General features: G+C 39.8%; 2 protein-coding genes across 2 annotated transcripts; one reads left to right on the plus strand and one right to left on the minus strand.

Moving 5' to 3' along the window:
- Positions 1–1,858: 1,858 nt before the first annotated feature.
- Positions 1,859–6,413, minus strand: MKRN2OS (MKRN2 opposite strand). The gene is made up of 4 exons (XM_072419249.1): positions 6,009–6,413; positions 3,742–3,791; positions 3,029–3,191; positions 1,859–2,322 (listed from the first exon to the last, which is right to left on the minus strand). The coding sequence occupies exons 1-4, from the start codon at positions 6,248–6,250 to the stop codon at positions 2,109–2,111; spliced, it is 669 nt and encodes a 222-aa protein (XP_072275350.1). The 5' UTR covers positions 6,251–6,413; the 3' UTR covers positions 1,859–2,108.
- Positions 6,414–8,940: 2,527 nt separating this feature from the next.
- On the plus strand, positions 8,941–22,042 carry MKRN2 (makorin ring finger protein 2). The gene is made up of 8 exons (XM_072421007.1): positions 8,941–9,095; positions 11,850–11,978; positions 15,223–15,395; positions 16,245–16,528; positions 18,304–18,518; positions 18,716–18,826; positions 19,691–19,835; positions 21,105–22,042. The coding sequence occupies exons 1-8, from the start codon at positions 9,070–9,072 to the stop codon at positions 21,252–21,254; spliced, it is 1,233 nt and encodes a 410-aa protein (XP_072277108.1). The 5' UTR covers positions 8,941–9,069; the 3' UTR covers positions 21,255–22,042.
- Positions 22,043–22,890: the final 848 nt, after the last annotated feature.

Below are 22,890 nucleotides of genomic sequence, written 5' to 3' on the forward strand. Positions count from 1 at the left end.
AAGTACACTAAATGACTTTACTTGAAGGATGGAGAAAGAGCAAAAAAGAAATTTAAAACCAGTATTAAATATAGAAAGACAAAGAAAGTTAGATTAAAAGCTTCTTGAAAGATTGGGTAATATAAGAGAGGTCACGTGAGGCACTGTATGTCTTGAATAAACTAGATTAAACATAGTCTAGTTCATCAATCCTAGTTTTCTCCACTACTAACTGTTTCATGTGCTTACTAGAATTTAGTTCATTTATACATTCTTGAAGGATGTGGGAATGGGTTAGCACAAATGTGTAGGTTTGGCAATTCTGCCTACTTTGGAAAAGCGATGCAGTATATTTTATGAATATGGTAGCATATAGAATAGTGAGGAAGGAGGTGTTGGAAATGGTTTCCTTTCCTAGTTGGCTGTAGATGGAAGTATTAGTGTCATAATGTAAATATAGATGGGGGGGGGGGTATTCCCACCAAACATGGGACATGGGACAACATCTTATCCATCCCAGATTATTAATATTATTATTATTATACAGAATTTATAAAGCGCCAACATATTATACAGCATTGTACATTAAATAGAGGTTGCAAATGACAGACGTATACAGACAGTGACACAGGAGGAGAGAATGGAATAAATTGATGAATTTCTACTAAGCAGTGATACCACCATTTGGGAATTTTGAATTTTTTTTCTCGATTGTTGCAGGTAAGTGATGGTGAGTAAAAAAAAAAGCCTCCATGGAAGGCATAATATTTGGTTACAATTCACAACATGTTATATACCCAGGGTTTAACTATTAAGCAGAAGAAAATGACATATATAAGGGATTACATGGGTAGGAGAAATGTCTTGGAGTGATACAGTAGGTTTTCAAATGAAGTGCAGGTTTTGGAGAAGTTGTGCTATATAATAGAAAGAAAGGAACAAATGCTTGTAATTTTAAAGCTTACCATGAGTGTTTTAATAAAAACACATGAATACAGACCTTTGCTTTTAGGCGGTGTTTGTTTCAATGCACGGCCACCCCCATATTCACTTAAAATGTGTACTATAGAATGGGTTTGTTGAATTTGTTCTAAGAGCACAAATGCCTTTTATAAGTGCATTTGGTAAAGTAGGACTTTGATGTTGAATCAACAATGATAATCCATTTTTATTCACAATATAATGAATCGACTTTGTTCTAATTCAAGTCAATTCATAAAAAAAGTGCCATTCATTAGACTCTTTGTCAGATCTAATGCACTTTTCTATGATGGTATACCATTATTTTTCTATTTGTGCCTCTGAAAAATGTCCTGAACGAAAGACGTGGATATTAGCGTGAATGCCTGGTGAATGTAGAAATATACAATGAAGAGAAATTTGCAAGGAATTTGCCTTTCTAGTTGAATATAGCACAAAAAATCAGTAAGACAACACTTAAGTAGAGGGAATACTCTTTTAGTAAACTAATATTTGAAATGTTAAATTGCTTACAAAACCTGAAATTTACATTTTACACATAGTTCAAGAATTTAACACTTCTGTTCTGACTTCAAGGGTTACAAATTTAATCTAAGCTCCAGTCTCTTACTTTCTACAAACAATTATGTTATGCTGTTTACCCAGTGTAAAATAAAGTTGAATTCCAGCTTTCTCTGCAGTCTTGCACACTTATGCAGGCTCGCCCTTTTACAGAAATTCCTTAGCCTGATTTGTCTGCTCAATTTCAGATTCTCTGGGCATTAGAATCTGCAACAAGTCAGACAGCACCTGCCAGCCAGGTACAGTTAAGAGTAACCCCTTTCATTTTTTGGATTTCAGTTCTTTCAATTACATGCCAGCATTACCATAGCTTCTTGTTTTCACTTTTCTTCTTCAAAGTTTGGTACAGACCCTACCAGTCCCAGTCCCTTCTACCAGCAATGATCTGACCGGTATGTCTTTGGGATAAAATACTTCATTTGAACCCATGGAATGAAGACCTTTTTTTCTTGCAAAGTCTGTGTATATCCATTATATATATATCCCCACAGTGCAAACAGTGTAGTGAACATACAGTATGTAACAAATCCATGTGTCATTGTTTGCATTTCAGGATATCTCATAAGATATCAATCATCATTTCATGATCATCTAAAATCTCTGAAATAATCAGTAATGTAAAAACCATTCTTGGACACCTCATGACACAGGGTTATGTACTTTGAGGCTCGTCGAGTTTTTGGTAACACATATCTAGCTGTAAATTCATCTTTGCTAAAAGTTTTTTTCCCTTGCAGATGCAGCAGACTGTTAATAAATGTCAGAGCGAAGGTGTAACAGTTGTGGTCTTGCTCGTCATATCTATAAGAGAACAGAAAAAGCTTAGTGAACCATTCTTTGTTCAACATATGTATACATAGCAAACATTTTTATGAAGTACATTTCATCTCTGATCTGATCATTTTTCAGTTAACATCAAAGCACCCAGGAGCATGGCACATTCTTCCATATGTGTCGAGTTGTTTCTAAAAGGAAAATACACTTAGGCCAGCATTTCTCAAAACTTGTGGGTTCCTTCAGAGGTTGCTAGGGGTCCCTTGAGCAATAAGCAACTGGTGCCTCTTAGCTCAGTTTATTTGACACCAATGATCTTACTGGCCATCTGTAAGGGTGACATTTTTCCCACTGGTTAAAAAAAAAACACAACGCTCATCGTCCATCGTCTGAACCACCATCCTGGCGGATCCATGGATGATAGTTGTCGAACGATCGTAACGAAAGTGAAGGGGAGAGAGCGCAGCGGGGTGCCACTATGTCGTTCTCCCCCCTCCCCTCTCTATAGAGCAGAACGGTGATGTATGTACAGCACTTCATGAAGTCGTTTGTCGTTGGAAAGGATCGTGAAATATCCTTTCCAATGACAAATATTGCACGTGTGTACAAAGCGTTAGGCTACATGTTTCTGTAAGTCTGACCAGTACTGAATTCACTTTCAAATGTTAGATACTTTGAAGGCTAAAAAAGTGAGATATTTGCATGAGAAGATAAATGGATTTTAAAGACATACCGGTAAGAAAGCCATTTCTCGGCAGGTGAGATTTCTTCTAGATATGAGTCCCATTGGTAGATAAGAGCATACTGGTCTGGTGGTACTAGTGGTATACTCACACATTGTTCCCAACCTGTACTATCTTTGTGAATTCCAGTTTCATTGTAATGATAAACAATTCCTGGGGAGACAATAATATTTATTTATAATATATATATATATATATATATATATATCTTTATATAAAATGCATCCCTCTCTTTATGTAACAGCTTACTTACTGCATACAGAAAATCATAGTTGGCTTTCAAGCACAATGCCCCTTCTTCAAGATATTTACAGTAAATACATTTATTTTGTCCTAGGCTTAAGGGTATGTTATACGTTTCACTGCAGCTGACCATTGAAGGTACCACCATCAGCTATTTTTTTTTATTTTGGCAAAGATTTTATTCTGGGTATTTTCTATCACTAAAATGATATCACACTTTAACTTTAAAATATGAGAAGATGCATTTCTAAAACAGTTTTTCTAGTAAATGGAGCTGTATGAGTTGCAAATCATCTTTTAATACTTTCATTGAAGACCATTCAGATTCTTGTGCGTCAAATAGCATGCACACCAGGGGAGAGAATGAACTCATATATTGGAATCAGTTTTTATATAGATTGCTAAAATACAATGTGGTTTGCATAAGGTATTTATTATACACAGAATTGTTTTGCTATACCTTTAGAACTTGCAATCCCAACATGAAGGTCTGAGCAGCCATCATACTCCCTGCAAAAAGAGAAGGCAAACAAATTCTGGTGATTATTGGGCTCCACTCTCCACATCATAGACTTCACAAAAATACATATAAAAAGTTTATTGTAGAGGGTTGAAACTTATATAGTAACCTCAGGAAGTATATCAGCAGATGGTAAATGAGGGGTTGGCATTATTCTTATGGCCAGAAGTGAAAAGAAATAGAGATGTGACAATGAAAAGAATGAATGGTAAGGTGGCTCAGTACAAGATGAGGGATTCTATTTGGGTAAGATCAAACATAGTATCTGTTTTATTGGTGTCCAGGAGAGAAATTGCTCCACTATTCCTGCTGGTTGCAAAGTAGTCTATCTGGTAGGATGGGAGTTACAAGGGAGTCCCCAAGGAGCAGGTCCGGGGTACCCCCATGATGAGGGTAATCTGAGGTTCCCAATACCTCCCTATATGGATGGGTTTACCTAGTCTAGGTAGGGACTGTGGGTGCTTTTTTTCTTTGTGAGTGGTATTCCAAAGGTGCCTGGGAACCAGGGTGGGTCACTGTATATTATGCATAACTGCAAGTTTTAGATTCCAAGGTTGACAGAGGGCACAGGTCTGATATGGAATCTTTTTCTCTTCATTGGGTTCTATTTTTGGAGGAGCCCTCAGCAAGTACCAGCTTTGACTGGACCCTGAAGATTAGGGTCCACCTGGCTTCTCCCGGATGGACTACAACTTCCTTGCCCCTGTTAACATTAACATTTTATCAAACAATAAAAATATAAAGCCAAGAATGACTGACAATATAAACATGGAAGAAGACCACAATGAGAATATTGATCGTGCCAAGGATAAGGAGGAGGTTGTAGCACTCAACAAATATGGCAGCCATACTCCTTTTATAACATTCGTTATTTACACTTGTTTATATTTTCATTAAAAAAAACATTAATTAGTAAAATATTTTCAAATTTCACTGTCTCATTTTTATTATCATAAGTTAGTATAAGTAAGACACAAAATCCAATATAAAATACCTAACAATACCTATCTCAGACCAAGACAAAGACAACAAAGGGTAATACACTAGGTTAGGTAGGGATCTCAACATTCTTAAACCAATCTATTTTTCTTTCCTTCTATAAGTCTATGGGAATTTCATCGTCCAAACTATATTTGGCATATTCCAAAGCTCTTTGAAATTGCTTCCAGTTCTCCCAAGTATATAAAGATTTATCCTTCATACCATATATAGTAGCAGTTAATTCTTCCATTATTATATACTTATTAACCTTCTTAAACCAAAGACCCATAGAAGGAATATTTGTGCTCCGCCAATACAGTGGTATACAAATATCATCTATATTCATCAAACTAGATATCATGCTAATTGTAATTGAGACAAATGACAGAAATCTCAATTATAAGTAAAACTGGTCACACGCCTGGGAGATTCATTGTAAAACATGCTAAAGATCAAATCATGAACCCATCATATAACTGTAAGGACCGCTTGTCTGAAGGGAAAATCTGACGTTTGCAAAGCACTCCCCCAACATCGTTCATCAATCTGCCCTGGAAGCTCGTTCATCTCCCCTCTGCAAAGACCAGAATTGCGGTGTGTACAGTGCTTGCATTTTTATACTGGAAACTTTCATGAAAGGTACCAGTATTCTGATGTCTGTATGGGGCTTAAGCAAGAATAATGTAGTGGGAGGTAATACCTAACTTGATTTATAGTATATAAAATAATTGCTTGTGGTGGTACCAGATCGAACTTGTCCAAAGCTGCTGACATCTATTTTATAATGTCTATAATTTAAAGAACTGGGCCCATACAGGCAGCATGGTGGCTCAGAGGTTAGCACTTGGAGTCCCAGGTTTGAATCTCAGCTAGGATACTATCTGCATGGAGTTTGCAGGTTATGCCTCTGTTTGTGTGGGTTTCCTCCGGGTACTCCGGTTTCCTCCCATATTCCAAAAACATGTAGTTAGGTAATTGGCTTCCTCCAAAAATTGACCTTAGACTGTGTTAAAGACATATGAGTATGGTAGGGACATTAGATTGTGAGCTGCTTTGAGGGTCAGCTAGTGTTGTGACTATTGACTTTGTACAGTGCTGCATAATATGTTGGCAACATACAAATACTGTGTAATAATAATAACATTGGATCATTGCTCGAATGAAATGCCTATTGTACGGGTAATATACTAAGTGTCATTAGGTTCCAGTGTTAATGATTAGCTTACCCTATAAAGTGGCCTTGTGTTGGCTTCAGTACAAAGCAGCATTTCTCATTGTGTGCGTTGCTGAAAGGGCAGGGTATGCTGACCGGAGCCTGCGCTACATCCCAGGAGCTCACTGTATTTCCTCCACAGATAGGACATTGCTGCGGGACAAAACTGCTATAAATGTCCTTCTTACAATGAGTAAACTTTACCAGGCTCAATACAGACTCCATTGTCCTCGGCTCTACATGATCTCTGTACATTGACACAGCAGCTGTGCCCTGACGTCATATGACACAGGAAGAAACACAACACCTGAGCTGATCTGAGCAGCATTGTCTACTAAATGGGACAAAAAGCAATCAAATGTCTGCCTCCCAAAGATAAATGCTGAGACACCAATGTATACCCAAGGGGTTTAAAGCAATAAACCCAAGAACAAAAATGTAATATTCACTACAGTTTACCATTTCTTAAATGTTGTTGATCATTTCACTACAGGAGTTAAATTCAGAGCACATGGAATCGGCTCCCTCAGGAAGTAGTTTCAGCAACTACTATAGATTGGTTTAAAATGGAAGTAAACTAAAAACAAAAAAATTACACTTAACTTTATTCTCGCAGAGCTCTTGATGATGCTAATCCTTATTGCGATCCGGTAACTGGGTATTAAAGCTTTAAAGTAGAAATAACCATGACCGTGGATCCAGGGAACATCTGATTGCCTCATGGGATCAGGAAGGAATTTTTTTTCCCATGGTGGAGAAAATTATACCAGGGTTTTTTTTGCCTTCCTCTGGATCAACTATGTGTAATAGGGTTTTATATCTGGGATATGTTTATTTCCCTTGTGGTTGAACTTGATGGATTTATGTCTTTATTCGAACTACGTTACTATGTAACATGTAGATTAAGGAACAAATAAAGTGGAGCTTTCATAAAAAAAAAAATAATTACTCATCGTTACTTGAAAATCTCTTTTTTGTACAAACTGACCCAGCGATTCCAGCACAGTCTGACCCAGCACAGTCTTGGCTTCTCTTCTTTCCAGGGCTCGCTGCATCGTCCAACACCACCATCCTTTTTCTTCTAGGTTGTCAGGATGTCCCCGTTCTTGCACTGCACAAGCGTGAGATTGGGTGATGTTTTTTCCTGCAAATGTAAAAAAGAAATGATTGCCAATCTCACTGCACATGTGTGTGATCTTAGGCATGCGTAGATGGAACAGTCCACAGCCTTCTGGGATACTTGTGTCACATATCTCACTTCTGTAGCAGTAAGGATGGAAGGGGACTCCTCAAGAAAGTAAACAAATTTGAAAATAGATAGCCACTCTTTTCCATAAAGTATGCAGCCTTGTTTTATTTCTCCTGGTTCCTCTGCCCTCTTTGTTTTATTTTTAAACACCATTTCAGTTTCTATGTATGTCTCTATTTGTATTATCCAATAAAAATTAAAAGTGGGCAGCCAATAGGTTTGTGATAGTGGTGTGGTTGGGTAAAGAAAATGGAAGAGGAGATAAGAGATGAGAAAAGAGGTAAAGGTAGAAAGGTAGAGGAGGGGTCCCCTGGAAGTGGGATCCTAATTGACATTTATAGATGGGTCCGGTATGTATTTGTGGAAGGTCATGCATTATCTGGGGTCACAATAAATGCTTTCATAATATACCTAAAAAAAAAAACAATTGCATGGCTGAAAATACTTTTTGTAAAACTATGAGCATTGCTGCATGCAAACAATGAACTCTTTAAAGTTTGTACGCTATTTTACCATTGAATGTGTTCTGTCTGTATAATAATAATACCTGAAATCCAGTGAGCTTGCCACTTACTGGGCATTCTGCTCCGGTGACATCTCATGCAACGTTATGCGCCCTGCCCAGTTCTCCTGTGTGGACTACAGAACACCTTCTTATGTGTTATGGAAAGGAAGATGGGGTGTTTTGTACTCTTAACCAGAAAGGACATATGGGGGTGCAGCTGCATGAGGGCCCCTGGACAGTCCTCAGGCAGCAGGGGCCCCTGCGGCAACTGGCATGGTCTTCATCCATAAGCCCGCTCTCAGCGGCGCATGCTGTACACTGAGGGCACATGATGAGAGCTTTCAAGGATGGTGAGAGTTATAGCATGACTGAAACTGAGGACTACGCACCCTCTGAGCTCTGCATACACAGACTTGCAAATAGGTGCGAAGAAGAGTAGAAAGCGAAAAAAAGAAAGTGAGGAAGAAATAAAAGTGAGAGATGGAGGGGGGGAGAGAACGGCAAAAAAAAAAATAGAGATTGGCATAAGAGGGGTTTGTCGGGGGGGGGGGCTCTAGTCAGTTTTACACAGGGCTGTTGTCTGTGTCCGCCACTCCTTCCAACACACTTCCTGTCCTATAGTGATGGTCCTGTACAATTCATTGAGAGCCGTCACCCTCTGACAGGTCGTCTTTTATTGGCTGGGTCACCAAGTTAAAACACAACTAAAGTTTCACTTTCAATGTTTGGTAGCTGCCTGATACTAGCACATCGTGACCTCACCAGGCACCTGTGTGGAAGTTACAGCATCCCGGCCCAGCCAATCAAAATGACCGAAGATCACAACAAGGAAAAAGATGGCGGCACCTATGACAGAGTATAACAGGGTTAAATTCTGCTTTAAATTTGAAAAATACAACAACATGTTGGCAAGGTGCAATATATAAAAAATATATACAGTGACGTTTGTGAGTATAGGTACACTTTTTTTAAACTGAATACAAGTCACTTTAAGGGTCATGTTTCTCATGGATTGTCATAGACAGCAAATGTTTCCTGCCAGGTTTTTGGTTTATTCAGCAAACAGCACCACCTTCCCAGTGTGACCTCTGTACTCCAATCCCCCTCTATAATCACATTCCCCCATACCCTGCCCACAGGGTGGAACTAAGGAAGCCAGCTCCTGTTACTGGCCGGAGTAACGACTACGCCGCACATTTAATGACGTCATGTAGCGCGGCCCTGCGGGGGGTGTGCCGTAGATGTAAAAGGGGGAGGAACCCCTCGGAGAGGCGAAGGCAACAATAACAAGCGTGACGTGGTGGGGGACCGGCAGGAGCCATGGCTACCAAACACGTGACATGCAGGTGGGAGCTTTTCTTACATGGACAGGTGTGGGCTGGGTTGTTGTGTACTGGGGAAGGAAGACTTGTTACACCGCGCTTTAATGGGGGTCTGTGTATAGTTTAGTGTTATGGGGTAAAGTTTTCTGTGCATGGAGCTCGGGCTCAGCTTATAGAAACTCTGCTATAGTAATGGAGGCTCCATATATTACAATAGGCTGAATGCTCGGACACATAGAGTTACACCAGAGGTTGCTAGGGGCTCCTTTGTGGCCTTCTGAAATTCTTCCCACTGCCAGCAATGTGAGAGGAATTCTTCCCACTGACCACCACACTAAAATCCTTCATACCCAACCTTTCCAGCCTCACAGACCACTAAATTCATCATATCAAAGTGTACCTAAACTTTATGTAAAAGGAAAGAAAACTCTTTCATGTGAAGTAAAAATTCTGTTTTGTTTTTTTTTTTTTAAGTGTGACATCCTTGTTTTTTTCAAAATAAAAAAGTATGCAGCACAGCCCCCTAATTCTCCATCACCTAGGCCAGAGGTCAGTAATCTATTTTGGCCACTAGGTCATGTCAGGGGTAGGGAGGAGCACACTAGGCCGGACTCTCTCTCCCCAGTCCCGCCGTAATGGCTCCGCCCTCTGAAGGGAGTTCCCCCTCCTCGGCAATGCATATAGAGACGGAAACTTCCCTATTTACCCCGGTGGTGGAAGTGTTAATAGGAAAGGGAGCCACCACACGGAGGACCAGGAGCCGCATGCAGCTCTGGCAGCTCCGGTAGTTTGTTCTGGCCGACATTAGGCCGGATCAGCCAGGGGGGCGTTGGCCAATAACAAACTACCGGCTAAGCTGTATCTGGCCTAAAGGCTGGAGTTTGCCAACCCCTGACCTAGGTAATCGAGAATGAATGAATGGGAGCGCAAAGCCTCCTGAGATACCTTTGTCACGCATCCCGGGAGGCTCTTGGGTGCATGCCGACCAAGCCTCATGGGTGAGATCCGCAAATTTTTCACGAAAAGGCTCCCTCTGCGTATACCTGAGATGCTTGGGCATGTGCAGAAGGAGCCCTTTCGTGAAAAGAGAAAAATTTGCAGATCTCACCCATGTGCCTCGGTCGGGTGATGCAGGAAGAAGAGAAGATGGCGGCGCCTGGAGTGCCAGCCCAAAGACGTATGCTGGTACGATGCTGGACCAGATGAAATATATCCCCAGATGGATCAGACTTCTTGAAAAAAACTGGATACGGGACGATTTAAAATGCATTGCCTGGTTTGATGAGTCCCAATTTCTGGTATGACATTAAAATGGTAGGGTCAGAATTTGGCATCAACAACACGAAAGCATGAATTCATCCTGTCTTGTATAAACAAGTTCAGGATGCTAGTGGTGTAATGGTGTGGGGGATATTTTGTTGACACACCTTGGAGCCCTCAGTACTCACTGAGCATCATTTAAATCCACAGCCTCTCTCTTGGAAGTTGAGGTGTACATTGTTTTCACCAAGATTTTGTAATAATGGCCCTGACTTAATAAAGTTCTCCAAGGTTGGAGAGGATACACTTTCATCAGTGAAGCTGGGTGATCCACCAAACCTGGAATGTATCTGGTCTGGGTTTTAAAACATTGATAGCAAATGACTTTGAAAAAATCCAGTCCAGGTTTGTTGAATCACCCAGCTTCACTGATGAAAGTGTATCTTCTCCAGCCTTGGAGAGCTTTAATAAATCAGGACCATTGATGGAAGAATCAGACCACTGAGTCTGCTCCTACAAATCCCAAGGATTCTCATTGGAGTTAAGGTCTGGACTTTGTGGTGGCCAAACTACATGTGAAAAAGTCTAATGCTTCCTGAACCACTCTTTCATAATTTGATGCCAATCTTTAAAGTAAAGAAAATATTCAATGGATGGTGGGGGGGTCTACTGCTTTCCGATAGTCACGGTGGCTCAGTGGTTAGCTCTCCCACAATCCAAAAAACATGCAGATAGGTAAATTGGCTTTCCTCCCGAAAAAAATTGACCTTAGATTGTAATAATGACATATGACTATGGTAGGGACATTAGATTGTGAGCTCCTTTGAAGCACAGCTAGTGACATGACTATGGACTTTGTACAGCGCTACGTAATATGTCAGTGCTATGTAAATACTATGTATTATAGTCTGCTGACTCCATTTTTTTTTGGGCAAAAAAAGAATGCCTGACCAATTGAATCAACCCAGATTATAACCCTGATCCCACAGGTTTGGGGGGTAGTTGGCCATATAGACTCTGTAATTATGGATTTTGAGGTATATGTACTGTATAGTATCATATAAGTACAGATCTGCTATACTGTATGTTAATATAGAATGCAGTGTCCCCCCCCAGGCCCTTTTAGCTGGGCGCACCACCGGTACTTTTCAATAGCACCCCGGGTTTTTTTTTTTGTGTGGTTACTGAAGAGTTGGGACCCAATACAGGGGCTGCCTACCGCCTACAATTTCTTCCTACCCAGTTTAAAGAAAATTCTGGATTGAATGCTGGAACATAACATTATACTCTGCGATTGGGAAGGGATTATTCAATAATGCAAAAGACGGACAATAATTTCTAGCGAGAATACAGCGTTTGCCTTGATCTTTACATTTGTGTGTATATTAGCTTTGATCATTTGTAAAAATGAATAAATCCAAATTGAAGCTTGTTCCTAATCTATACAAGCCTTAACACTATACTCTGTTTTGTATTTTGGAAAACAAAAAAAAAAAATAACTTTCTTTTTCTTTTTAGATATTTCATACATGGAGTGTGCCGAGAAGGAAGTCGCTGCTTATTCTCGCATGACTTGGCCACAAGTAAACCATCCACTGTTTGTCGCTTCTATCAGAAAGGACAGTGCTCCTATGGGTTACGTTGTAGGTATGGATCATGCAAATTATATCAGGCCATCTAAATAGCTGCCAGTACCAAGGGTCCCCACTTTTAATTTTCTTTTTGAGTTTTAATTTTTCATTTTGCATGGAGTTTACTTGTACTGAAAAATCAGTAAATCTTACAGGAGATTAAAATTGCTGGATATGTGTGTAGAAGCTTCATAATTTCACTGCTTAAGGCATTGTCATACGGAAAATATTCACAAGGAGAAAGAAGGGGTTTGGAAGGCATACAATATCAATGTATTCAAAATTGTTCATAATACATATGATGTATACAGCATGGACTGTCTTTCAGTTCTATGAGCATTGGTTACACACCAAGTATCCTTGTCATACAGGAAAAAGTAGGCTGCAGAAGACATAGCAGTCTGTAAGAAGTGAGGTGAGTGGGGAAGTCATGCTACTTGCACCCTGTTCATTTGGTGTCTGTTTTTCTTAGATCAAACTTTGGGAAATTAAAGAAAAGGAGGTGAAAACATTTGGGAATTCTGTATGCTGTCAATTTACTCTCACTATGATGATGGTATGATCACATCAACTATTCACCACAAAAGTCCCCCACTTATCTTACTCTCCCTTTTCTCTACTGGTAAAGAAAATTTGGGTTCAGAGAAGGTAAATGGCCAGCTGTCTATTGGGATACATACGCCATGAATCCCAGGAGGCTTGGGCTCCCAGAATGGGCATGCGCAGGAGGGACTTTTCCGCCATTAAAAAAAGAAAGATGGCGATCTCACATGTGCAAATACAGCAGCATACATCATGGATCTGTACAAGTAAAGCTGTCTTTTTTTTTTTTTTCTCACTTTAGTTTCACTTTAATGAGACAAGATCCCTGATTCTTATTAGGTTTTTATGTTTGAGACCCCATATCTGGCAATTTGTTATGTTCAGGGGGCTGACATTAAGTTAAGTATCAGCTCTCGGTTCCCCTGTGTACCCTGAAAATTTCACTTTTCTCCAGCAATCTGTGTAGGAGATATGAAGGTTTCTATTCATATTGAGAGTAATGACGGCAGCATGGACACAGACAACAGGTCTATGGGAAATGCTCACACTAAATACCGAGCTCATAGATAAGATAGTAGATGCGTGAGCGGACAGTAGTATGCATTCTAAAGGTAGGATTTTCTCATAGGACTTGAGTTCTGCCCCTTGTCATTTGCGGCCCCCAACTCATCTGCACTGGCCTGTGACCTGGGGTTTGGGTTACCATTGCTCTATAATATTGTGTGGCTTACTAAGTACTTGTAATTTCCTGTATGTATGAAAACAAGACATATTACATTGCCTAAAAAAACAATTTCCTTACATTTTTTCTCGTTCACATCCATGATTTTAATTTTAGCAACAAAAGTGTGAGTGGGGTTTGGCTCTCTGCAAAATGTACCTATGGTGTTAAGTCTTTGTTTTCCTATGTATATTATTACATTGGTAATAGTGGTAATAAGTACATGCTTAGCTTCTTACTAATCATTTGAGGTAGCATCCCTACCCAAAAAAAAGATTTTTTTTTTACGAGGTGAAAGAAAAATGAAACAAAATGTTCACTAAGACATTCCTCATTGAAATAGAACCTTGCAGTAACTCTTTATAAGTAGTTTAAATGTAGAATTTGGTGAAAACCTTCCATTTTATGACGCATTAGGATAAAAAGGTTATTAGAAAGTGCATGAGACAGCTTACACAGAATTCCATAGTTTGGCATATCTGGGGATAGTGAAGTCAAAATGCTATACTTGAAAGGTATATGATGAGATTGTGTTTAAGTGGCAGCTCACTATAACTATAGGGGTTGCAAATGACTGACGAATACAGACAATCACACAGGAGGAGAGGGCCCTGCCCCGAAGAGCTTACAATCTAGGAGGTGCCTTCCTCCCACCATCCTCTACATTTTCTGACATATCTGGTTTGGATAACACATAATGACTATTAGGGAGAGACACAGGCAATGTACTTCTATATAGAAGTTTACAGTAGTTCCAATGTCTTTAAAATGGGATTCAGAGTAGATGGGTGTTGGGCAAACCAGAAAAATGACTACATGTCTGAGGTGAGTCACAAGGTATTATATGGGATGTATGGGGCAAATATTGCAGTATGAGGATTCTATGTGGTGTAGAGGCCCATGTATAATGCAGAATATCTATAAGGAGTGGCGATGTTATAGTCCTCACCTTTCCGAAGAAGGCACCAGATGCCTGGATTTTCCTGTGTACACAAGCAATCCCATTTTGTGGATCACAGACTTATGGAATAACCCCATCTATAAGGAATCCTGTGCTTTTGAAAATGCAGTGTTTACCAGTTTGGAAGGTTCAGTGTTTGGCAAGCATGGCAGCAGAGATGTCTTTAAAATTGTGAATCTGGGTTTCTTTGAAATCGATAGACTAGAATTTTAGAGGGTCAAAGCTTTAATAACTAAGGGGAAGCATTCTACAAGGGCAAGCAAAAGAAGAGTGGAAGTGAGATTATTAAACAAGTCTTAGTTAATTCTGTTTGTCTTCCTTAAAGCGTACCTAAACTCAACATTTTCATTTTACATAAATGGGTAAACAACCGCCTATGTAAAGGAAAAATGTTGTTTTTTTTTTTTGTTTTTTGTTTTTTTAATCTACGTCACACATCCCGGAAGGCTCTGGGTGCTCCTTCTGCACATGCCCTAATCTCGGGCATGCACAGAAGGGGTATTGTTTTCTATTAAGGGGGAGAAATGCCAATCTCGTGCAAGGAAGACACTGGCCCGGATCGTGGGAAGGACCAGCGCCATCGAGGGATCTGCAGAATTAATGGTAAGTGAGTAAGTGTAACTTTTTTGTTTTCGGTTTAGTTCTGCTTTAAGTGGGCATGAGGTTGGGTGCAAAGGAGATACAGGGGAGGGGGCAACAAAAGCCAGTGTCCAACAGAGGTATGAAGTATTATGTTCCAGAAAATTCAGGAAAAAACGTTACCAGGTGTAGATTGTGAATCTCATCGATAGTGATGAAACTTATGCGCCCTATGACTTCAGTACCTCACTTAGTTCTGTGGCCTTTGAAAGAGGGTGTCGGGTAAAGCCAAAGGGTTATTGTAGGCAGTTATTACAACCGACACCAGCTTTATCCGCAGCAGGTCCTGAAATAAACAGCTAGAAGAATGTGCTATAGACTTGTCACTTAGTGTTGTATGTCTCTTCTGTGAATTAAATATATTGGAAAGTATTAAAATAGTCTGTGTATTTACAGGTATGATCATGTGAAACCGTCCGCTTCTCCCACCAATTATAGCCTTCAAAGTATTCCATCCACCTCTCATGAAACACCTTCCACCGAGTCACCTTCCCAAGAGGCTCTACCAGTTGTCCCAAGAAGTACCCCGCAAAGGCGGGAAAAGAAGAACGTTGTACTGCGTGATCGTGGTAGGTAGATATGGGGTTATTGTGAACCTATATTAGAAAGGGAGGGGGGGGGGGGCAAGCTCCCCTTCTGCTTTCTGCCAACAAAAATCCAATGTGCCAACAAAGCAAAATTTTTTTTAGTTGCTACCTAAACTCATCATAATGGTAATCTTCTGCAACCACACCATTTGAAAGTAAATTGATCAAGAAATTCTCTATTTTGCTCTGCAAAAATAATATATATATATATATTTGTTCAAAGATGTGTACAGAGAAGTTCACTCATCCTGATGAATTGTAAAATGTATAACAATGTCTTACCTGTGTTGGTCCTAATTGTATAAAAGGCTGCTTAAACTGTAGGATCATAGTTAACCTTATTCAGTGCATCTTTAATTAACTTTGGGTTAATATCTATTTTTAAATGATTATTACATAGTTACATAGTAGGTCAGGTTGAAAAATGACATAAGTCTATCATGTTCAACCACTAGGGAAATAATCATATCCCATATATAAAACCTTATAAGACATAGTTGGTCCGGAGGAAGGCAAACAAAACCCCGGGTACAATTTGCTCCAACAAGGGAAAAAAAATTCCTTCCTGATTCCATGAGGAAATCGGATATTCCCTGGATCAACAGTCTCTGTTTTTACTTTAAAGCCTTAATACCCAGTTATATTCTGTGCTTCTAATAAATAGGAGCTGTCCAATACTGACCCAGCGTCGCTTTCCAGTACCAATTTGATTTTTACAGTTTAACACGATGAATAAGAATGAAAAAATAGAATGAACCAAATTAATGAAAATGGGGTTGTGGCTTAAATTGCATGTGAAGTCCTAACTGTCAAATGTGTGTCTTTTATCAGATATATCAGGACTAACAGAAGATAAACATCAATCTTTTAACGAAAATGCCAGCAGTGATGAAATGAAACCACACTCCTACCTGGCAGCCATCTGCACAGGACTGGAAGAAGTAGAGGCAGCTTCAGCTTATCCAGCAGAGCCCACTCTGCTCTGCCCTTATGCCGCTGTAGGGACATGCCAGTTTGGAGAAAGTTGTACTTATCTGCATGGGGATGTTTGTGATATCTGCAGTCACCAAGTGCTTCACCCGTATGACCAGGAACAGAGAAAGTCACATGAAAAGGTGAAAATGGCCAGACATTCCTCTGTTGTCTACATGATGGTTAGGGTGGCATCAAACAACTTTTCTACTGTTGCCAAGTTAATGTAGGGATAGATATGAATCGGTCTAGATCAAGGCTGTCTACAACTAACGACCTCTAGTGCCAAGATCTGCACATATTTGTAGTATTTCTCTAACAAAAATACAAAAGACAAAGACTCGAAACAAGTCAGGAAAAACTCTAAAAAGCATTTTCAGGGGAGCTTGGCAATAGATTTCTTGCTTCTCATGAATCGTTTACCCTTCAGAAATCTTTAATAAAGCATGATCTGAAAGTATTTGGCTAAATACTTTCCAGGTATATCCAAATGAAAATAATTTACCCTGGGGAGGTCAATTTTTTTTATATAAGATTCTTACACATGTACAATGTAAAGCCTGTAGTCATAATGTATGTCATAATGTATGTAAGTAAAGAGAGGAAAGAAAAGACAGGCTTTTTTGCAGTATAGTGCAAAAACTGTATTGGTTTATTAACATACTTTAGCCCTAGATACAACATAGACCTTCTATGCTACAGATCTGGGTTCTATATCATAGTGCCTAATTATCAAGTTAAAGGTACAATCATCCTGATAAAGATAATAGTTGTAGACATAAAAAGCAACTTGTGATTTATGGGTCTCAAGTCCTGACACATTTCGCCAGCAATGGGGGTTATTGAGATCACAGAATTGGAGAAACAATAACCATAGTGCAATCACTGTGCTTTAAAATCAGAGAAAGGGGTAACGGAAATATCCATGCCAGAGTATTCTCGAGGATCATATTTCTCGATTTAAGAGAAATGATGTTAATAACTTGATGGGATAATGCTTTATAGTTTTTTAAAGATGTTAAAAAGAGTGGAGTGTTAGGCTGGAATGGCAGTTACATATTGGTCCAAGGAAAGAAAAAACATGGACAGCAGCATATTGTATTCACAAGCTGAATTTCAACATAACAATGGATTTTTAACTGTCTCTTAGTTCTTATCAATGTGTCCGAGTTAAATAGAAAATATTAATTTGTTGCTGTCAGTGGTAGTTTAAAGTAACCATATCCCCTATGAAACTTTGATAGTTTGGAGTGAGATAAGGGTTAAGAGACCAGAAGGCAGTCTCAGAGAGGCTCTGAGTCTCTAAGACTGGCTGCTGGCATCTTACATGATCCTTCCAGGATCCGGTCCTGCATCATCCTATAATTCCTCCTCCTCCCGCCGCTGAGCAAGCACCCGGCACCGCCGTCTTCACTCTTCTTTCAGTCCTCTTGGCATGTCACCTGATCTCGCTCTGTGCAGGTGCGAGGCTGGGTGATGTAGCCCGCTGTAAGGGGGGGGGGGTGAACTCACTGCACACGTGTGAGATCAGCATCTCTTTCCCTTAATAGAAGAAATGCCCCTTCTGCACATGTCCAAGATTAGATGCTATGGCACTTAAAAAAAATAAAAACAATTAACTGTTTGCTTTACATTTGGGGTTGTTTACCCTTTTATGTAAAGTGAAAATGTTGAGTTTAGGTCTGCGCTAAGAAAAATAGAAAATGGCCACAGACTACTCTACTACAGAGTAGAAAAGCCAGGCTTCTGCCTTTCTCCTGTAGAAAAGTACCCTTATTTATTATGGGTCATCCATGCTCTCTTAAGAGCTCCAACACTGCCCCATTTGTAAATCAATACTAGAACTCTCCAGTTAAGACAGGGCATGATTATTGTTGTATAGGAGAAAAGTATGCTTCATTTATGTTTCTTTTTCTAGTTATGTATGCAAGCATTTGAAATAGAGATGGAAAAGGCCTTTGCCTTCCAGGCCAGCCAGGAGAAGATGTGCAGTATCTGCATGGAAATCGTATATGAAAAGCCATCTCCAGCAGAGAGGAGATTCGGTATCCTGTCCAGCTGCAATCACACGTACTGCCTCACCTGTATCAGACAGTGGAGATGTGCCAAACAGTTTGAGAACCCCGTTATAAAGTAGGTGATATACATATAAAATATGTTCAAAATAGCTGGTTTGATTACATCATAGTCAACAAAAAGAATACCCAGTAAATATTTCAGTTATTTGATTACAGAGGCTTACCATGCTTTTCCCTTGGTAGTTTAACAACTAACAAACATGGCATTGAAGCAACAGCCTATTTAAGCTTATGGTTCTCTCTTCTGACTAGATCATGTCCAGAGTGTCGTGTGATATCAGAGTTTGTGATTCCCAGTGCTTACTGGGTGGAGGATCAGAGCAAGAAGAATGAGCTAATTGATGCATTTAAACAAGGAATGGGGTGAGTAACAACCGGGACCCAAATTTCTAATCTTCAGAATTAAAATATGTTTGCATTAAATAACACACTCACATACATACACAAGCCGGGTTGGAAGAAATTGTAGGTGGGGTGTCAGCCCCTGTATTGTGACCCAACTTATTAGTAAGCACCCAAAAAAACAGGTGTTACGGAAAAGTGCCGGGTGGTGCGCCGGGCTAAAAGGGGCTGGTGAGAACTCTCCACATGGATGCTTGGTTTTTAATAAATATATATCTTCTGCTTTTGTAAAAATGCCTTTTACATACCTAAATTGTAGACATTTAGACATTGCAGACCCTTGGAAGACCTAGTGGACATTTTACTTAACTTTCTAAACTCCCACGATCAGTAAATTAATTTCCTTCAGCACAATGCTGGAGATACATTTATAAACATTCTTCCTTTTCAAGATCACAGATAGCTACTTTTTATCCTGATGGTCAGAAACCAGTCACCGTGCTCTGTTATATGATCACGGTCTTCATGCGCAAGCTGCAAATTTACCACAGCTAACTTTCCATGGCAGTTTTTATTGGCAATGCTGTAATAAAATTTTTACATAAGTGGAATAGATTGTTGACATTTGTATGCATTTGCCATCCTAAGATCCTTTCTATACAAATAAGTACTTTAATATCTGCATTTGTGATTGGCCCCACTCCCTTCATCTTCCGGCACCTAAATAAAGGTCCGAGGAGATGTCCGTCATAATGATGGATACCTTTTGGATGGAGATTTTTCTATTAAAAACTATTACTTAATCATAGAATGAAAATGGTTATAAATGTAGAATGCCAAAAAAGCATTCTGCAATTGATGACTAGTTTCTTCTCTTTGTTTCAGTAAGAAGGCTTGTAAATACTTTGACCAGGGACGTGGTACCTGCCCTTTTGGTGGAAAATGCCTTTACCTGCATGCATACCCAGATGGAACCAGAGCAGACCCAGAGAGACCCCGGAAACAGCTTGGATCTGAAGGCACAGTACGGGTAAGAGCCCTTCTTTCCTCTGTTGGGATATTCATGATATAAGAGGATCTGAAGTGCAATGATACAGTGGGCCTGGTTTATGAAAGTTCTCCAGGACTGTAGAAGATAAGAACCAATATGGGTGAACCTGTGTAATCCGCAAACCTCAAATGAATTTTGTCAGGGATTTTTAAGACAACTATTCCAGGCTTGCTGGATCACCCAGGTTCTCTTGATAGCCTTTCTTGAGAACTTTAACAATTCAGACTCAAAAACAGGTTGAAAACAATAGACGTCTATGAGGATTTTCTAATACTCCAGAAAGGTCTTCCTGTTTCCCAATAATTCTGTGCAGTCATCTTGTTTGAATGTGTCTAAACACAATCCTTCCAGGAGAGTCAATTTCCTGTCTCGCCTGTTTCTTCTGCTTACCTCCACCTCATTAAATAGACCGTAATATGTAAAGGCCAACAGCAGGAATCGGTGAGAGCGGCAAGGGGCGTTCCTAAAAGCATTTGTTTATTAGGCTTGTTTGGGGAGTGTTCCTCACAGATGACCGGTGGTATTCAGTAAAAGTTGTTGCAGGAAACTTGGGTACAGGTATGTGTAGGTTGAGCCCCTTTACAATAGGAACAGGGTAGTGCGAGGGCAATGTACAGTTTCTTATAATGCGGAGGTGGATCATGTGCCCATCATCCCACATAGCACGTGTAGTTTAAGCAGATTGGTCCACTTCGGCATCTACTGAAAATAAGCAGCTTAGGATCCATAGCTTTGGTTCTCAACCAGGGTTAAGTGGAACCCTAGGGTTCTCCAGAGTTTGCCAGGGGGCAATTTGTGCCTCTCAGGTCAGTTGAAGTGACACCAATGATCATTTTGGCTAACTATAAGGGTGACATTGTTCCTATTGACCACCACACTAATGTACTGTGAGCTGTGTATATAGTAATAGCAGGGGTTCCCTGAGGACCTGAAAGTTATTGCAATAGTTACCCTATGTTAAAAGGTGGAGAAACTCTGATCTATAGTAAAGGTTAACATTCCTAAATGTGTGCTGATGAATTGGAGGATTTTCCAGTGTTTAACTTAAAAGTCAAAAAAAAAATTTTGTACAGATACATTCAAGAACAGTCTTGCTCATTTCTAAAACACAAGTTCAGTGGAATATGAGTTTGATGCCATTTAATCTGTATGGAGTAGTAAGGTATGAGCCAAGTGCGAACATTGAACCTCATTGTTAAGTTACTCCATCATTTATGATCTGCCTTACACTGATCTTGATTTTTGCAGTTCTTCAATTCGGTTAGACTGTGGGATTTTATTGAAGATCGAGAGAACAGAAGTACTCCCAACACCGAGGACGAGGTTGCCGAACTTGGAGACCTCTTGATGCAGCTATCAGGAGCCGATCAACAAGAATCTCCCTCTTCTTCAAACTGAGTATTTAATAGACATTGTAGTGTAGAAATTGCATGTGTGGGGTAATGAAATGGCAGAACCAAGTGTCCTTTCCTCCAATAAAAAAAAAATATCAAAAAAACTATAGACTACTTCTGCGTACCCTGTCATACTTCACAAGTAAGTTGCACTTGGAAAAATAAGAGGCAGATGCAGTGGCCTGTTATCAGTGATGTACGGTTCACACCCGTTTGTATACCTTAGAAGATGAATATATTCTTAGTATGCAGAATATTGTGTGATATGCAGGTCTATAGTTGTTGTCCATTCACAACTGACCTGCCCTTAACTCTAGTAATGGAGAGGTCAGCATAGCAACCCCAGTCTTCTCACCTGCTGCTGCCATCATTAATCTTCTAACAATGATGTATGCTACAAAATGAGACTTTCTTTGAAACGGCAACAATAAAGAGGACAAAGCCACTTAGAAATTAGAAACTACCCGTAACCTAAACCTTGTCAATGAAGAATTGGGGTGGCCATTGCTGACCTCTACTAACAATGCTAATTACCTGTTTGTCATGCTGTAACAATTTATTCCATTCTTCAATTGCTGTCCTGGAAGATGAATGTACATGGAAAGATCTGACTGCACTTTGATATTCCCGATTTGCATTGTTTTAGGTCTGTGACGCAGAAAGGGGAAGATAAATATGAGGGGTAACATACTTGTTTTGGATAGGTCAGCAGTGTAGGCTTTAATACTTCCTTTATGGGGACTTGGATTTTAAATGAATAGCTGTGATCAATAAAATTTCCTTGATAAAATATGCAGATATGGTATTCAGTTTCTTTTGACCCTCTTGTTGGATTTATTGGCTTTTTCTGTCTGCCTAAAAAGTTTGCTTCACACTTGAAACTAATCCAAGACAACACTGCTGCCATGTTGTTCTCTTCTACCTTCAATAGGATGTAATAGATCTACTGACAGGATCAGCAAATCATAGAAGATATTAGGCAGTCTCTGGGGGGGTTTAATGTGGACCCAGAAATAGTTGGTTTTCCTGTACTTAATCTAGGCTTGGAGCTATGGGTCACTGCCAGCAAGTGATCTAAAGCCAAGCACAGATAGGTGGTGTCGGCATATTACTGGCAATAAGGTTATGTGGTCTTTAATTGAATTGATCATGCCACCACCAGTTTTTGCTTTAAATGGTATTTAAAAATAAAATGAAGTTCATTGTTTAGATTTGAAGTCCTGAGTATTCAGTTGAGCTCCAATATTGTATTTGTTGATAAACAGCCAAACACTACTGGCAGATATAACTGCTTAAAAGGTTTTCAGGATTCAGCTGAGAGATCAAGAAGTGGGCTGGGGGACAAATTTAGTTTTCCTAGTTCTTGGTTCCAATGGGGTCCAGCAAACCCTAGAATAGCATCAGCTTTTTACTGCCTCGCTGTAGGTGGTTTAAATGTTCTAATGCCCCATTTTGTCAGTCGTATTTTGCCCCAACTGCCCAATGCAAGTGTGCTGTGACCTAAAGAGTGCAATCACTTCTAATAGTGGAATGTTTTAGGCTCGGTTCACATTAGTGAGGAAACCTGACATTTACAGGTGGAGTGCATTCTGCTAGGTGCCAAGGAGTGGTAACATGGAATAACTTACCACTCCTGGGCC

Source organism: Pyxicephalus adspersus, chromosome 8 (assembly GCF_032062135.1).
Source record: "Pyxicephalus adspersus chromosome 8, UCB_Pads_2.0, whole genome shotgun sequence".
Taxonomy (NCBI): Eukaryota; Metazoa; Chordata; class Amphibia; order Anura; family Pyxicephalidae; genus Pyxicephalus; species Pyxicephalus adspersus.